The sequence below is a fragment of the Nicotiana tomentosiformis genome, chromosome 2 (genome assembly GCF_000390325.3).
Source record: "Nicotiana tomentosiformis chromosome 2, ASM39032v3, whole genome shotgun sequence".
NCBI classification, from domain to species: Eukaryota; Viridiplantae; Streptophyta; class Magnoliopsida; order Solanales; family Solanaceae; genus Nicotiana; species Nicotiana tomentosiformis.
In genome coordinates, this window is record NC_090813.1 from 17175258 (window position 1) to 17191482 (window position 16225).

At 39.3% G+C, this 16225-nt stretch overlaps 1 protein-coding gene across 1 annotated transcript; it reads right to left on the reverse strand.

Moving 5' to 3' along the window:
- Positions 1 to 15394: 15394 nt before the first annotated feature.
- LOC138904409 (uncharacterized) lies at positions 15395 to 15853 on the reverse strand. Its single transcript, XM_070192908.1, has one exon. The coding sequence runs from the start codon at positions 15851 to 15853 to the stop codon at positions 15395 to 15397; it is 459 nt and encodes a 152-aa protein (XP_070049009.1).
- Between the last annotated feature and the right edge of the window lie 372 nt (positions 15854 to 16225).

Genomic DNA, 16225 nt, shown 5'->3' on the forward strand with positions numbered 1-16225 from the left:
AAAATCCGATAATTCATTTAATTACGAGTCCAACCATACTAGTTTCACTCAAATATGACTCCGAATCGATGTTTAAATCTCAAAAATTCACTTTAAAAAATCTTAGACAAAACCCCCCAATTTTCTCTTTGAAATCATCAACTAAATGCCAAAAGCGGGGATAGATACATGAAATATAATCAAAACTGAGTAGAGAATACTTACCCCAATCCATATGGTGAAAATTGCTTCAAATATCGCCTCAATCCGAGCTCCTTAACTACAAATATGAATAAAATGACCAAGCCCTCGATTTAATAGCTTCTGCCCAGACCTTTCGCAAATGCGAACAAGTAATCGCACCTGCGACCTCCGCTTCTGCGGTAAAAGACTCGCACCTGCGAGAAATCACTGAAGACTAGCCCATCACACTTGCAGAATTTTCCCCGCTTGTGTGCACACGCAGGTGTGACAACCACGCATACTTTTGCGCCACACGTTGCTTTTGCGGCTCACAATTCCATTTCCGCGGTCGCGCTTCAGTGCTCAAATTTCTGCACCTGCGGACTCTGCTCCCAAGAAACACCTTCTGCTTATGTGACTCACTCGTTGCTTTTGCGGCTCCGCACCTGCACCCATAGCTCCGCATGTACAGTCACACCAGAATCTTTGCCAAACCGCCTTAACCAAATAGTTACAAAATGATCCGAATCCCATCCGAACCGCACCTGAACCACCCGGGACCCCGTCCGAATATACCAACAAGTCCCAAAATATAACACGGACCTACTCGAGGCCTCAAATCACACATAACAACATCGAAATGCCGAATCGCACCTCAAATTAAACTTAATGAACTTTGAATCTTTCAACTTCCAAAATCTGTGCCGAAACATATCAAATCAACACGGAATGAGCTCAAATTTTGCACACAAGTCCCAAATGATATAACTAAGCTATTCAAATTCCCGAAACTACAATCCAAACCTGATATTATCAAATTCAACTTTCGGTCAAACTTATGAACTTTCCAAACCTTCAAATTTCCAACTTTTACCAATTAGCGCTGAAACCTTCTAGAAATATCCAAATGCAAATCGGGGCATACGTCTGAGTCCAAAATCACCATCCGGACCTGACAGAACCATTAACACTCTAATATGAGGTCAAATGCTAAAAAATCAAACTTGGTCAACTCTTTCAACTTTAAAACTTCAATCATGAAATTCATTCTTCCAAATCAATTCCGAATAATGTGAGAACCAAAACCGACATTTCACATAAGTCATAATACATCATACGATACTGTTCAAGACTTCAAATATCTAAATGGAATACAAATATTCAAAACAACTGACTGGGTCGTTATAAAGAGAGGTGACCCTAGAGGAATAGATCCTTATCCACACGCTGCACAGAAAACTCACGTGTTGCACGGAAACTCACGTGCCAATAATGTATCAACCGTATGGGCAACTCACGTGTCAGTAATATCAATATCTCAGATCCGCACGGACAACTCAAGTGCTGCACGGACAACTTATATGCTAATCATATTAATCGTACAAACAACTCATATGCCAATATCATAATCCGCCTGCCGTGGTCACATGCCCACTATCACAATTCGTCCGGCGTGGTCACAGGCTCAATATCACAATATGCCCGGTGTGGTCACTGGCTCAATATTACAGTTCATCAGGTATGGTCATTAGCTACTAGTCCAAACCATATCACACTAAAAGTAAATATACAAGAATACAAGTATATGATCAATGAATATCATATTTCATACTCCTGGACTGGTATACGTGACTTGCTAAGGTGTATACATGTACAACGTGTGATCATGACATCAGAAGCAACTGCCTCTGGCATGACAGGAAATGCATAGCAACAGTCCTGACCACCGCCTGTCCGACCTCCCCTTCTAGGGTGACCTCGAACTGCCCAAGACCCACCCCTAGCTGGTTGTACGGGTGGTGTAGCTACTAGTGCTAACATCATAGGCTGCATGCTTTGCTGTGGAACTCTACTCAGAAGTCTAGGGCAATTTCTCTTGAGATGACTCAAGTCTCCACACTCAAAACAACCCCTTCTTTGACGAAGATGCTGACCCTGATAATACGAGTAAGTGCTTGTGGAACCCTGAGCAGATAGAGCACGGTAAGAACTCTGTGCCGGCAGTGCACTGATTGAAGACTAAACTAGGTGAGCACTATATGAACTATGGATAACTGATAAACCACAAGGAATATGACGAGCTGCCTGAGCGGGTCTTACCGGACAACCTTTGTTGTAATATGACTGGCCTTCAAGTGAGGCAATGCTAAAACCACCCAAACCACGAGACCTCTTGGCCTTCCGCTCTTCAAACTCAAGCTTGCGAACTTGCTCAAAACGCCTAGCAATCTCGACCACCTAGCCAAACCTAGCATCCTTCTCGGCCTCTCGAGCCAAACTATAATGTAAATCATAGTTGAGGCTATCAATAAACCTCATGATATTCTCCCTATATGTGGGAACCAACCATATAGTACGACGTGCCAAAACTGTAAATCTCATCTCGTACTAGATCACAGTCATACCCTCCTGGTGTGGCTGCTCAAACTCCCTATGCAACTCCTTTCCGCGAGTCTGTGGTAAAATTTCTCCAAGAAGAGAACTGAGAACTCATGCCATGTAAGTGGTGTTGTTCCAGCTGGCCTGCCTAACTCATAAGTTTACCACCATATATAGGCTGCCTCTGTCAGTTGAAAAGTAGTAAAGGCAACTCCACTAGTGTTCACAATACCCGTTGTGCGAAGAATCCGGTGACACCGATTTAGAAAGCCACGAGCATCATCTGACTCTCCTTCACTGAACTCGTTAGGATCAAGCCTCTTAAACTGCTTCAACCTCTTCTGCTCCTCATCAGTCATAGGTGGACCAACCTCGGCCCGATCAACATCAACTGGATAAACTGGTAATACCCCTAGTGTCTGATAATACTGAGCTAGCTGCTCCGGTCTAAGGGCGGCGGGAGTTTGGTGCAACTGGTACTATTCCTGCCTGAGCCAAACTCGTGCACATACTCAAGATCTGAGCCAAGGCAACCTGAAGTCTAGGTATAACAATAGGTACCGTCGGTGTCTGAGTTAGTCCCATCAGCTTAACAGTCTCCGAAAGCTGCTCCTCTACTTGAGCGACTGGTGGCTCCACAGATGCTGCTCTAGCTATAGTACGAGCCCCACCTAGGCATGGGCCTCTTGAGGCCTTTCCTGGTGGTACTTGTGCCTATCCGCTCGATCCGACTACACATGTCCTCACCATCTATGAGAGAATATAAGATTAAAGGTTCAAACTTTGGAGATAACAAATTCGCATGACAAGAAAGCAAGAAAAAATAAAGTTTTCCTAACAGTTTGGTAGCCTTTCGAAGATAAGTACATACGTCTATGTACCGATCCGCAAAACTCTACTAAACTTGCTCATGACCCGTAGAACATATGAACCTAGGGCTCTGATACTAATTTATCACAACCCAAAACTACCAACCAACCGTGATGGCGCCTAACTCACTTGCTAGGCAAGCCAAGCAGAACAAAATGAAATAAAGATACTGAATTAACAAAAATAGTACAAGTCTAGAGCCAAATAATATAAACAACAACGTCGATACAAACAAATACCCAGAACTCGTAAATATAGAGTCATGAGCTCTAAAAGGAAAATACAAGTTTGAAATGCAAAATAACAATATTGTCTGAAATAAGGACAACAATACAAAATGAAAATAGACACCAAGACTGTGGTCAAAATGCAGCTCTACATCGTCTCTCAGATAAATCAGCAAGCAAAACTCCGCAACTGGCGGCTCGGTCCAACACCTGAATCTGCATAAATATGTGTAGAGTATAGTATGAGTACAATCGCCCATATGTACTCAACAAGTATCATAACTAACCTCGGCAAGGTAATATAATTAAGAACTATAAATGATACTCGCTAATAACATGTACAGTTCATAAATCCAACAAGTACAAGACAAAAATATGATCAATTCATGATTCACAGAAAGAACCACCTTGGTGCAAAAAATTTCTTAACATACTCTGTTCAGTCAAACATCTAGCATATAAAGAAGATATGCAAGCAAAGCAGATAACAGTCTAGGAAGTTGCATATAAAGATGCAATGCAACAACCAAATCAAACATTGGCCAGCTTTTCCTATGAATTTTCATAACTGTACTAAACCACTGATCAATTTTCCTCAATCCGTGTGTACACCATCAAGAAAAAATATGAGAGGGTGAACCTAAGGGGATGGATCCATATCCACATGGTGCACGGACAACTCATGTGCTTCACAGACAACTCACGTGCCAATAATGTATAAACCGCACGGGCAACTCACGTGCTGCACGAACAACTCACATGCCAATAATATCTGTATCTCATATCTGCACGGAAAACTCACGTGCTAATCATATCAATCGAGCTCTATAATTCCAAAAAAGAGAAATAGACCAAACCCTTTGATATATGTATTTTTCCCAGTAAAACCGCATCTGCAGTCCATAACATCGCACATGCGGTACCACATTTGCAGTCAAAATCTCGCTTTTGCGAGTTTCACTTAAGTCCCAACCTACCACTTCTACGGTCAACCTCTCATACCTGTGCACCAACTTATGTGGTAAACCTTCTCCATCTACGGTCCGTGCTCCTCCAACCAAATTCCTTTTCTGTAGCCCCATCATCGCAGAAGAGCATGTGTGCATCTGCGGGCTTTCCTCAGGCCATGCCAACCTCGCACCTGCGCAACAAAGGCCGCATCTTTGGCCAAGTCCCCCTGCAGATGCGAAAACACCAGAAGCCCTGAACCTTCATCAATGCAACTAAGTCCAAAAATGGTTTGAACTCGATCAAAAACACCTCCGGAGCCCTCGGGACCCTGTCCAAACATACCAACCAATCCCAAAACATAATACGAACCTACTTCAGGCCCATAATCAGACCAAACAACATCAAAATTATGAATTTCACCTCAATTCAAGCCTAAGGGAACTAATGAACTTCTCACTTCAAATTCTCGTGTCGAACCATATCAAATCAACTCGGAATGACCTAAAACTTTGCATACAAGACCCAATTGACACAATTGACCTATCTAACCCCCAAAGCTGAAATGCGAGCCCGATATCAACAAAGTCAACCCCCGGTCAAATCTATCAACCTTCCAAACCTTCAACTTTTTAACTTTTGCCAAAAAGCATAAAATCAACCTACGAACCTCCAAATTCAAATCCGGACATACGCCTAAGTCCAAAATCGCTATACGAAGCTATTAGAATAATTAAAACATCATTACGGGATCGTCTACATAAAAGTCAAACTTCAGTCAGCCCTTACAACTTAAGCTTCCAACCTTGGGACTAAGTGTTCGAATTTACTCCAAAATTTCTCGAAAGCAAACCAATTCCCCGACAAATCACGTGACCATAAATACACATATGTAAAGGATAAAGTAGGGGAAATAGAGCTAAAATGCTCAAAACAACCGATCAGATCATTATAAATTGAATGGCAGTCATATATTATATAGATAGCGGAAGCGTGATTATAGTAAGGTTGCTTTCTTTTTGGTCTTTTGAGAAAAATGCTGATTTTAGAGGGAATCTGTAGGAAGGCACATTTGGTTAATAAAACATAAAATTCAATAAATATTTCAGTTGAAGCAGTAGAATCTGCTAAATACTTTCTATTGTAAGTTGGACATCTAGCTGTCATTCTTGTCCAACCAAATAGATTTTTAGTTAAGTTATTTCTACAGTAAATTGCAAACTATTTAATGCTTGAACCCATTGATTTTAAAGTAGATATCTATTTAGTTTTCAAGTCAATCATCTGTAGGGGCAATTGGTCTGTCATATATGTTTAACCAAAGAATTAGATTCTTAGTCAAAGCCTATTTTTAGAAGTACTCGGGTTATTGATAATCAAGAAATTCAATATTCTCTCAGAAATAAGAAAGAAAAATAGAATAAGAAATGACAAAGTAATAAATAGAAAGCACAAGAAAGTAATTAAATTCTAATAATAATCAGAACGTGTCCCTACAAATGACATTTCTTTTCCTTATATAGAGGTCTTCAAGTATAACGTCTTTTCCCTTTTATGACCGAGTCATTATGAGCATTAATGTCATTAATGAAACGTTATAATTGGTAATCATAACTGTTCGTGAAGATTCTGTAACGTTTGTAATCATCCACGCTCATTAATTGAAGATCCATGAATCTGCCCTTTTTACTGTCTTGGTTCATTCCACCGGTGCCTCTTCATATAACTTAAAAAGACTCGAGAAACCATTTTTTTTACCTCGTGGGTGAATTGTTCGTATCTGATGTGACTCGTGTCTTTTTTAGTGCTCCTCTCCAGCTGTCGCTTTTCTAGTGATCCATGTGCCTTGCCATGTCAACCACATAATAACTCTACGTGTAACATTTATTTTTACCAATACAGATAGTCTCCCCACTTACCAATTATTCAGCAATTGAATATTTGGGAAGTGGATCACATTTATGGCGGGAATTGTTTGCCGCCGTTTCTCACGTACCATTGCATCTTCCTCTGAACCAATGCGTCGTATTTCAATTCCATTTAATGTATGTGACACGTGGCAATCATCGATTGGTTCTGCAACTCTTCAGCGGGTTTTAGGGCTTTTTTGCGGCTGTATCAGTTACGAAATGACTGTTTTCATAATGACGTTTCCATCATTACCCTCTTTACATGACGGTTGCTTCTGCATATAAATACATCCTTTGCCTTTGCTTTTACGACAAAATTTCTTCAGTGTTCTTTATTCATAACTTACTCTTGTTCTTCATTACGTACTACTTCTCCATACAACTATGTCTTCTTCAAATTCCGATCCTCGAAAAGTTGTCATAGTAGATGAACTTTCCCCTTCTTCTGCTCCTACCAGGAGTAGGAGAGGTGGTAGGTTACGTAGTTTAGGGTCAGTGTCTGTACGTGGTTTTCCTTCTCTACCTAGTACTACTCCTCTATCATCTTTTAGAACTAGGGCTTCTTCTTCACATAGATCTTCCACTAGAAGTAGGGATTCTAGTGAACCGCTTCGTGAACCTACGTCGATGAGATTATTCCCACTGAACTTTCCTTTGTCACTGATAGAGAATTAATTAAAAATCAGGTCACTTCCATGACTTTTCACGATCGTGCTGATGTTTACCCTTCCCATATTACTGAGGGTTTAGTTTCTATTGTACGGAGAGATTGCTATTGGAAATTTGACTTCCCGATTCTGGTCCCCCATGAAAATCAAAGGATCACTTCCTTTAAAGCTGGTTTTTCTTTTGTGTATACGTATCCCTTCACATTAGGTTTTAGGCCACCTATTGATCCAATTATTATTGAGTTTTGTCATTTCTTCATTGTGTGTTTAGGACATATTGGTCCTATTGTATGGAGAGTTGTGGCATGACTTAGATACTTGCCAAATATGGCTTCTTTACCCTTCACCTTTTACCATCTGATTCATCTTTACTCTTCTAAATTATTTCGTCAAGGGATTTTTACTCTGGTGGCGAGGAGTAAGAGGGTTTTGGTTAGCCTTGAAGACGACAAAGATCGTGGCTGGTATGGACGATTTGTTGCTGCTCCTATAAGTGGGTTAGTAGGAGAAGAGAACATGCCTTTCCTTGAGAAGTGGAACTTTGCACGTAAGTCTTTCTTTCAATCTTTTATTTCTCTTCTTTTTTTTTGTGAAGAACTTGTAATCTCGTAACTGTTTTACTTTTCTTTTTCAGCAACCATGAGAATTGTTGAGGAGATTCCTAATTTCCGTGGTTGGGTAGAGAAGTTGTTAACCGTTGCTCCTTTGGAAGAAAGGTCATGGAAATACCTTTCAAACAAATTTGGATGGAAAGTTAAGACTCACGGTAACTTTCTCTTTCACTTTCTTCCTTACTTCCATGTTTATTTTGGAACTTATTAACCCATTTCTTTGTTATGGTTTCCCATTCGAGGTGTGAGTGCTGATTCAATCACTGCTTTGAGGCTCTCTCTATCAAAGGCTCAAGAGATAATCTTGAGTTCTTCGTCAAAAAGAAAAGCTTATAGACCATAGAACTCTGAGGATGAAGAAGAACGGGACGAAGGCTCGTTGGTTCGTAAGCCACAGGCTAGGAGACGGGTCATTTCAGATGACGAAGCTACTCCCCCTCCTAGTTTTGTTCCCATGTCCGAGCCTGAAAATGCTACTTTAGTGAGTTCAGATGAAGAGACGCCTACTGTACCCCGTGACTCTACTGAACAACTCTTTTCTCGTGGGTTTGATGAAGAAAGTTTTGGCTTTATATCTGAGGAAACGCCTATTGCCACTTTTCATGCCTCTGCTCTAATTGAACCTCAGTTACCCGTTCCTGCTGCTGCTACCACTGTTTTGTGCCCATGGCTATTTTGACTTCCTCTACTTGCCCCTACTAATACAACTTCCCATGTTGAAGTTGGTTCCTCCAGTAACAGTAAGGCAATGAAACAAGTTACCATCTAGATTCCTAAAGATAGTAATCTTTTGAAGAAATATGGCCAAGCTGATGTATGGCTGAAACCACTGATTGGCCCTGTTGAGAAGTCAAAACTGGAAAGTCACAGCTTTCTAATGTAGATGAATGATATTGTGCATTCGTCTTTAAAGGTATAAACCTTGTCTTTTTATTTTACGTGATTTCTCTTTTACCGGTATCACATTCCTCTTTTCATTGTGTAGATCAATCTCATCGAAACGGAGATGATGAAAAGGATCGTCCAAATAGAGCAGTTGATGAATGATTATTACACTGAGGCGGACAACTGGAAAGAGCAGTTCGAGGGGCTTCAACTTGAGATGGAGGTTTTAGAGGAAGAAAAGTGCACCTTAGAGAAGCAAGTAAAGTTTATGGCAGCGGAACTAGCGGTTGAGAAAGCCTCATCCAATCAGGTGGGCAAAGACAAGAATCTTCTCGAGTCTTTATTTGCTGAGCAGCTTTTCAAGGCTTCTAAAGAAATTAGGAGCTTAAAGGATATGCTAAACCAAAATGAAGCTTACTCTGGGGAGCTTGTTCAAATGCTCATGCAAACTCAAGAAGATCTTCGTGTATTCTCAGACAAGGTTCAGTTTTTAGAGAGATCTCTTGCCCCCTGCAGGCTTCTTACGATGCTGCCTTGAATGAGAAGGATAAATTAAGAGCTAAGGTTGAGCAGTGGGAAAACGATTATGAGGCCCTTGAAGATAAAGTAGCTGTTGATGTTAGCTGGGCTTTTTTGAACACTCGCCTCGAAACGTTAATGGAAGTAAGCCGGGAAGGCTTTGACTTAGATGCTGAGATTGCAAAGACTAGAGAGACGATTGAAAAGACCCAGCAGAGTCAAATCTTTTCTTCACCTGAGGTTGGCATTCCCGAGGGTGATGAAATCGCACCTGGTGAGGCTATTGTTCAACCTTCTCCTGCTCAAGTTGCTCTTCCTTCTGGTGATGATGCCACTCTTCATCCTACCGGTTCAGATTCTACCCCACAATGAAAGTTAAAAAGTTTGAAATGTTTCTTTGTTTTTTTTCTTATTGGTTGAACATTTGGAGATTTACCCCTGGTCCCATTTGGGGGTAATGTTTTTGGAAAATCTTACCCCTAGTCCGTTTTGGGGTTTTTTGTATAAGACAATTAAGTTGGAACTAAGTTCAAACTTAGTTTTAACCAAGTTATTATAATATCATCTTCTAAGTTTTTGTTCAACTTCTATGATATTTTATTCAGAGTTTCTGTACTACTCTTTTGTTATGCATTAAAAATGCTTCAGTACTTCGTGACTTTTTGAAACAAGAACGATTTATAAAAGAGGACCCTTTTATAAATAAAACTTAATGAAAAAGACGTCTCAACTTCATAATGGTGTAAAGATACGAAAGAAGAAATAGGAACACACACGTTTCTTTGAATAACTTTGAGAAAGTTTTGTATCTTTTGAAATATCATCTATAACTCTTTCGTAACTATTTTCTTTACAATAGATTTTATTCAAATATCATCTATAACTCGTTCGTAACTGTTTTCTTTACAATAGATTTTACAAAATTCAAGGGTACATCTTGCAAACTATGACTAAATATTGCCATTCGTAAGATTTTGAAATTTACATCCATGAGTGTATTCTTCATAGGTTTTTGAATCAGGCTTGCGTTTTTGGCTCTTGACTTTGCTCTTAACTTTTGATTTGCTAGGTAGACCATAGGCTTTGCGTTTTTGGCTCTTGACTTTGCTCTTAACTTTCGATTCGTTGGGTAGACCATAGGCTTGACTTGAATTCTGACTTTTCCAGTCTTATATATATACATATATATATATATATATATATATATATATATATATATATATATATATATATATATATATATATAGTCCTCCAAGTGTTTGAGCTTTGAAGTATGAAATCTCGAGCACTTGATTATTCCTTCCATGTGGTCCATTTCCTGAAAAGGAAAAACGTACGGGAATCGGAGGTATATATAATTTAGATGATGACTGCTTAACCCTTTATATTTCCATCAGAAAGGTCGCAACCCTAGACCGGGAATAATGTTGCTCCTGCGTGTCTTTTAGGTCTAATATCTTCATTTGGTGTGAGCTAGCTTTTTGCCTATCATCTAAAATTGTTAGTATAATTTTAACTGTACAAAACAAAAACCGTAATTGAACGATACCTAACTGTGGGTATTTCTTTTGATCAGAAATAGTATTTATTTAAATGAACAGCATTCCAACACGAGGGTAAAACCTTGCCATCCATGGTTTCTAACTCGTAGGCACCTTTTCCAGCGATACCTCGAACTTTATAGGGTCCTTCCCAATTTTGAAGTACCTGAGGTGAGCCTTTCTGTTGTAGTATCATTCTATCATTTGCTTTTGTGATGCCATCCGTATTAAAGCTGCTTCTCTTCTTTGTTCGAGTAAGTCCAAGTTTGTTCTTAATTTCTCATCGTTCGACTCTTCTGTTGCTAATGTGAATCTCGTGCTTGGTTCTCCTATTTCAACTGGGATTAAAGCTTCTGAATCGTACACAAGCAAAAATAGAGTTTCTCCCATGGCTATTTTTGTTGTGGTTCTATAAGCCCATAACACTCCTGGAAATTCTTTAGGCCAATTCCCTTTTGATTTTTCTAGTCTCTTCTTCAAATTATTGATGATAATCTTATTTGTTGACTGAGTTTGTTCATTTTCCACGGGATGATAAGGTGAAGAGGTTATTCGTTTGATTTGACAACTTTGAAAAAACTCCGTGATTTTCGAGCCTATAAATTGTTGGCCATTATCACATACGATTTCTTTTGGAACTCCAAACCGGCATATAATGTTTTGCCAAATAAAGTCTTTCATCTCCTTTTCTCGTACCTGTTTGAAAGCTCCTGCCTCTACCCATTTTGAAAAGTAATCTGTTAACATTAATAAGAACCGTACCTTTCCTTTAGCTTGTGGTAAAGGCCCTACTATATCCATTCCCCAATTCATAAATGGCCATGGGGAAATAACTGTACTCTGTAGGTCGATGCATATTGTTGGCATATCATTGACACTTATCACATTTGGCTACAAAATTTTCCGCATTTTCTTCCATTTTAGGCCAATAGTATCCTGCCCTAATTAGTGTTTTAACTAAAGATCTTCCACCTGCGTGATTTCCTTAATGTCCTTCATGTACTTCCCTCATCACGTACTCCGTTTGATTGGGTCCAAGGCACCTTGCTAAAGGACCGCCAAACATTTTTCGATATAAATTATCTCGAATTAGGCAGTAACGAATAGCTTTATTCATTCTTTCCTTCAGGTACGATCCCGTACTGCAAAAAATTAACAATCTCGCTTCTCCAATCCCATGTTAAATTATTAAAGCTTACCTCATGTTTATCCTGGTCAAGTGCTCAATGAAATAAATGTATTACAATAGCATTTTCTTCACTCGTTACTTCTGCAACTGAAGCAAGGTTAGCCAACGCGTCTGCTTCTGCATTTTCTTCCCTGGGTATTTGCACGATCTTCTATGATTGGAATTGCCTGACCAGTTCTCGTGCCTTTTCCAAGTATTGTTGCATTCGTGCCTCTCTAGCAGTGTAAGTCCCGTGCATCTGATTGACTACCAGTTGAGAGTCACTTTTAATCATGATTTGCTCAATGGAGAGTTCTCGTGCTAGTTCCAAACCTACAATTACAACTTCATACTCTGCTTCATTGTTAGTAATAGGGTAACATTTAATTGCTTTTCTTATGCTTTCACCTGAGGGTGGGATTAAGACAATACCTAAAACGGCCCCTTTGACATTTGAAGAGCCATCAGTAAATAAAGTCCACGTACCTAGATTAGCTCCAGTAAAAATTTGTAATTCCTTTTATGCTTCAGGAATTATTTTTATATTAAAATCTGCGAAGCAATCTGCTAAAACTTGAGACTTTATTGATGTTCTAGGTTGATAAATAATGTCCTATTCACTTAATTCTATTGCCCACTTGGCTAGTTTGTCTAACAATTCTTGTTTATGCAAAATATTCCTTAATGGATATGCAGTTACTATGGAGATAGGATGGCATTGAAAATATGGTCTCAATTTCCTAGCTGTCATGACTAATGCTAAAGGTAGCTTCTCTAGATAAGGATATCTAGTTTTAGCATCTAATAAAGATTATCTAGTTTTAGCATCTAATAAAGATTTACTAACATAATAAATAGGAGATTATTTACCTTTGTCCTCCCTTACTAAAACTGTACTTACAGCTACTTTTGCAACTACAAGATATACAAATAGTCTTTCTCCATCCCTTGGTTTAGACAGTAGGGGAGGATTTGTTAAGTATGCCTTCAAATCTTTGAGGGCTTGTCGACATTCCTCAGTCCATTCAAACTGATTTTGCTTCTTTAATACTGAAAAGAATTTAACACTTTTCTCTGAAGATCTTGAAATGAATCTTCCCAAAGCTGCAATCCTACATGTCAATCTTTGTACCCCTTTTTTGTGAGTATATCAGGTATTTCTTCAATAGCTTTAATCTGTGCAGGATTTACTTCAATTCCTCTATTAGATACGAGAAAGCCTAGAAACTTACCTGAAGCTATGCCAAAAGCGCACTTTTCTCGGTTCAGTTTCATATTATATCTGCGGAGGATCTCGAAGGTAGTTGAAATATGTCGAAAATGATCTTCCGCTTGTTTAGATTTGACCAACATATCATCAATGTACACTTCCATCGTCTTCCCCAGGTGTTCTCGGAACATCTTGGTCACCAACCTCTGATACATGGCTCCAGCTTTTTTCAAGCCAAAAGACATGACTTTGTAACAATAAGTCCCCCTGTTTGTAATAAATGAAGTTTTTTATTCGTTTAAGGGGTCCATTTTTATTTGATTATAACCAGAATACGCATCTAGAAAACTTAATAATTTGTGGCCTGTGGTAGCATCAATCAATTGATCTATATGCGGTAAAGGGAATGAATCATTCGGGCATGCTTTATTTAAGTCAGTGTAATACACACAAACTCTCCATTTACCGTTCTTTTTCGGAACTAGTACAGTATTAGCTAACCAATTAGGATATTTTACCTCGCATATTGAACCGATCTTTAAGAGTTTCTGTACCTCTTCATCGATCACTTAATTTTTGAATGATCCTTGCTTCCTCTTCTTTTGTTTGACACGTATGAATGATGGATCTTCATTTAATTTATGAATCATTACCTCCGGAGGTATACCTGTCATATTTGAATGGGACCGTGCAAAACAATCTGCGTTAGCTTTTAAATATTCAATTAACTTACCTCTCATTTCTGGGTTTAACCTTGCTCCGATATGAATTCTTCGATCTTGCCATTGTTCGAATAGTGGAACAACTTCAAGCTCCTCAATCGTTGTTTTAATGTTTTTGTTCTCCTCTGGCTCTTAAATTACATCTGGTCTGGAGTCCACGTCTGTTTGTTTTGATACAATTTCTATTGAAATTTGATTTACCGCATCTTTCTCACTTGCACCCGCATCTTTTTGACTTGCACTCGTATCTTTTTGACTTGCATTCGTATCTTTTTGACTTGGCTGTATCACTGAATTGATGCTCCTTGAAGTTTGTTGATTTCCTCGAATCTGTTGAATTCCCCATTTTGAAGGAAATTTGATAACCTGATATAATATGGATGGCACAACATCCATATCATGAATCCACTGTCTCCCAAGAATCACATTATAGGCCATATCCGTGTCTATCACTTGAAATTATGTTTCTTTGATAACCCCTTCTGTGTATGTGCTTAGTTCAATCTCTCCCTTTGCAATAATGGTTGAATTATCAAACCCAGATAAGGAACGTGCTTTTGGAACTACACGATCGCCCATCAGCATTCCGTTCACTACTCGCAATAGAATGATATTCATAGAGCTACCTGGGTCAATCAAAACTCGCTTTACATTAGTATCATGTATAAGTAAAGATATTATTAGTGCATCGTTGTGAGGAATCATTAATCCTTCGGCATCTGCATTATCAAAGGTTATGTCGCCGTCTTCCAGAGTTTGGCGAGTTCACTTCCCGTGAGTTATTATAAACTTTGTTGTTTTTCTCGTGGCTGTATAGGTTACACGAATTCTTCTCTACCATTTATCACATTTACTATTCTCTTTGGAGATAGAGGTTTTAGGGGCTCTTGCCTATTTTTCATGTAAGCATGTTTGCCTTTCTCGCTGAACAATTCCGTCAGATAGCCCTGCTTCAATAAATGTTCCACCTTACCTTGTAATAATCTGCAGTCTGATGTTCTATGGCCGTGATCATTATGGAACTCGCACCAAACATCTGGGTTTCTTCTATTTGGATTTGATCTCATCTCTTTAGGCCATCGTACCTTATCCCCCACGCTTCTTAAAACAACGACCAACTCGGAGGTACTCACGTTAAAATTGTAGTCCCCAATCCTTGCATTTGTATTAGCATCTCTGTTACGTTCACCTCGATCTTTTCTGAATCTCTATGATAACGAACCTGAATCTCTATTTGCGAACCTGTGATCAGCCCGCACATTTTCGAATTTGAAACGAGCTTCTCACCTCGAAGGTCCCATATAAGGCTCGTACCTATTCTTACCGGACCTCTTCTCAGATTCTGACCGCCTTGAACTTGTTTTTTCTTCAACCCTTGACTGAGCTATGATATCTTCTTCGATCCGTAACTTGGTACTGTACCTATTATAGACATCATTCCATGTCATGGCAGGGAATTCTCGTAGGCTCTCTTTAAGCCTCCTCATAGCTTCTGAACTTTTCTCGTTTAAATTGCTTGCAAATGCCATGGCTGCCCAATTATCAGGTACTCTTGGTAGCAACATTCTTTCACATTAGAATCTATCTACGAATTCTCGAAGCAATTCTGTATATCCTTGGTTTACTTTGAATATATCCTCCATTCTCTTTTCAACTTTTTGTGCACCCGAGTGTGCTTTTATAAATAGATCTGCAAGCTCAGCAAAAGAGTCAATAGAATTTTTAGGTAAAAGAGAGTACCATGTTAACGCTCCTTTGGTAAGTGTTTCCCCAAACTTTTTGACCAGCACAGATTCAATCTCCTGCTTGGTTAAATCATTGCCTTTTACTCCTGCGGTGAATGCAGTAACGTGGTCACGTGGATCAGTCATTCTATCGTATTTTGGGATGTCAGGCATTTTGAACTTTTTGGGAATTGGTAATGGAGTTGCACTTGGTTTCCATGGTTGTTGTGAATATTTGTCGATATCAACTCCTTTGATCACAGGTGGTACGCCAAGTATTTTCTCAATACAGTCATTTTGTTCTTTCATCTGTTTCTGCAAGGTTAGTATTAAAGTTTGTAAATCAGAATTATTAGGCGTACTTGGTCTCTAATCATGTGACTCTTTGGAAGTTCCTCCGCTTCCAGAATTAGCCAACCCTGATCGTGGAATTTCTACAGTTGCAGTATTGTTTGGTGGAGGTATGGGTGGAACAGTTGGTAGTCCCCTCATGAAAGCCTGGAGAGCATCATTCACGTACTCAGCAATTAACTGCTTCACAGCATCCTGGTCTACAGTTTGTTCATTTTCATGTTGTTCGTTGTTATGAGTAGTGGATCTTTCTGGTGATGCTTCTCTTGAACTGCGTGGGGTTCCTTGAGGTGACAGAACTGGAGTTCCTTCCACCTGCTGGTTGTTGTT

Bases quoted from the DNA above. Each gene is read 5' to 3' on its own strand.
- LOC138904409 (XM_070192908.1), bottom strand. From the start codon at position 15,853: ATGAAAGAACAAAATGACTGTATTGAGAAAATACTTGGCGTACCACCT.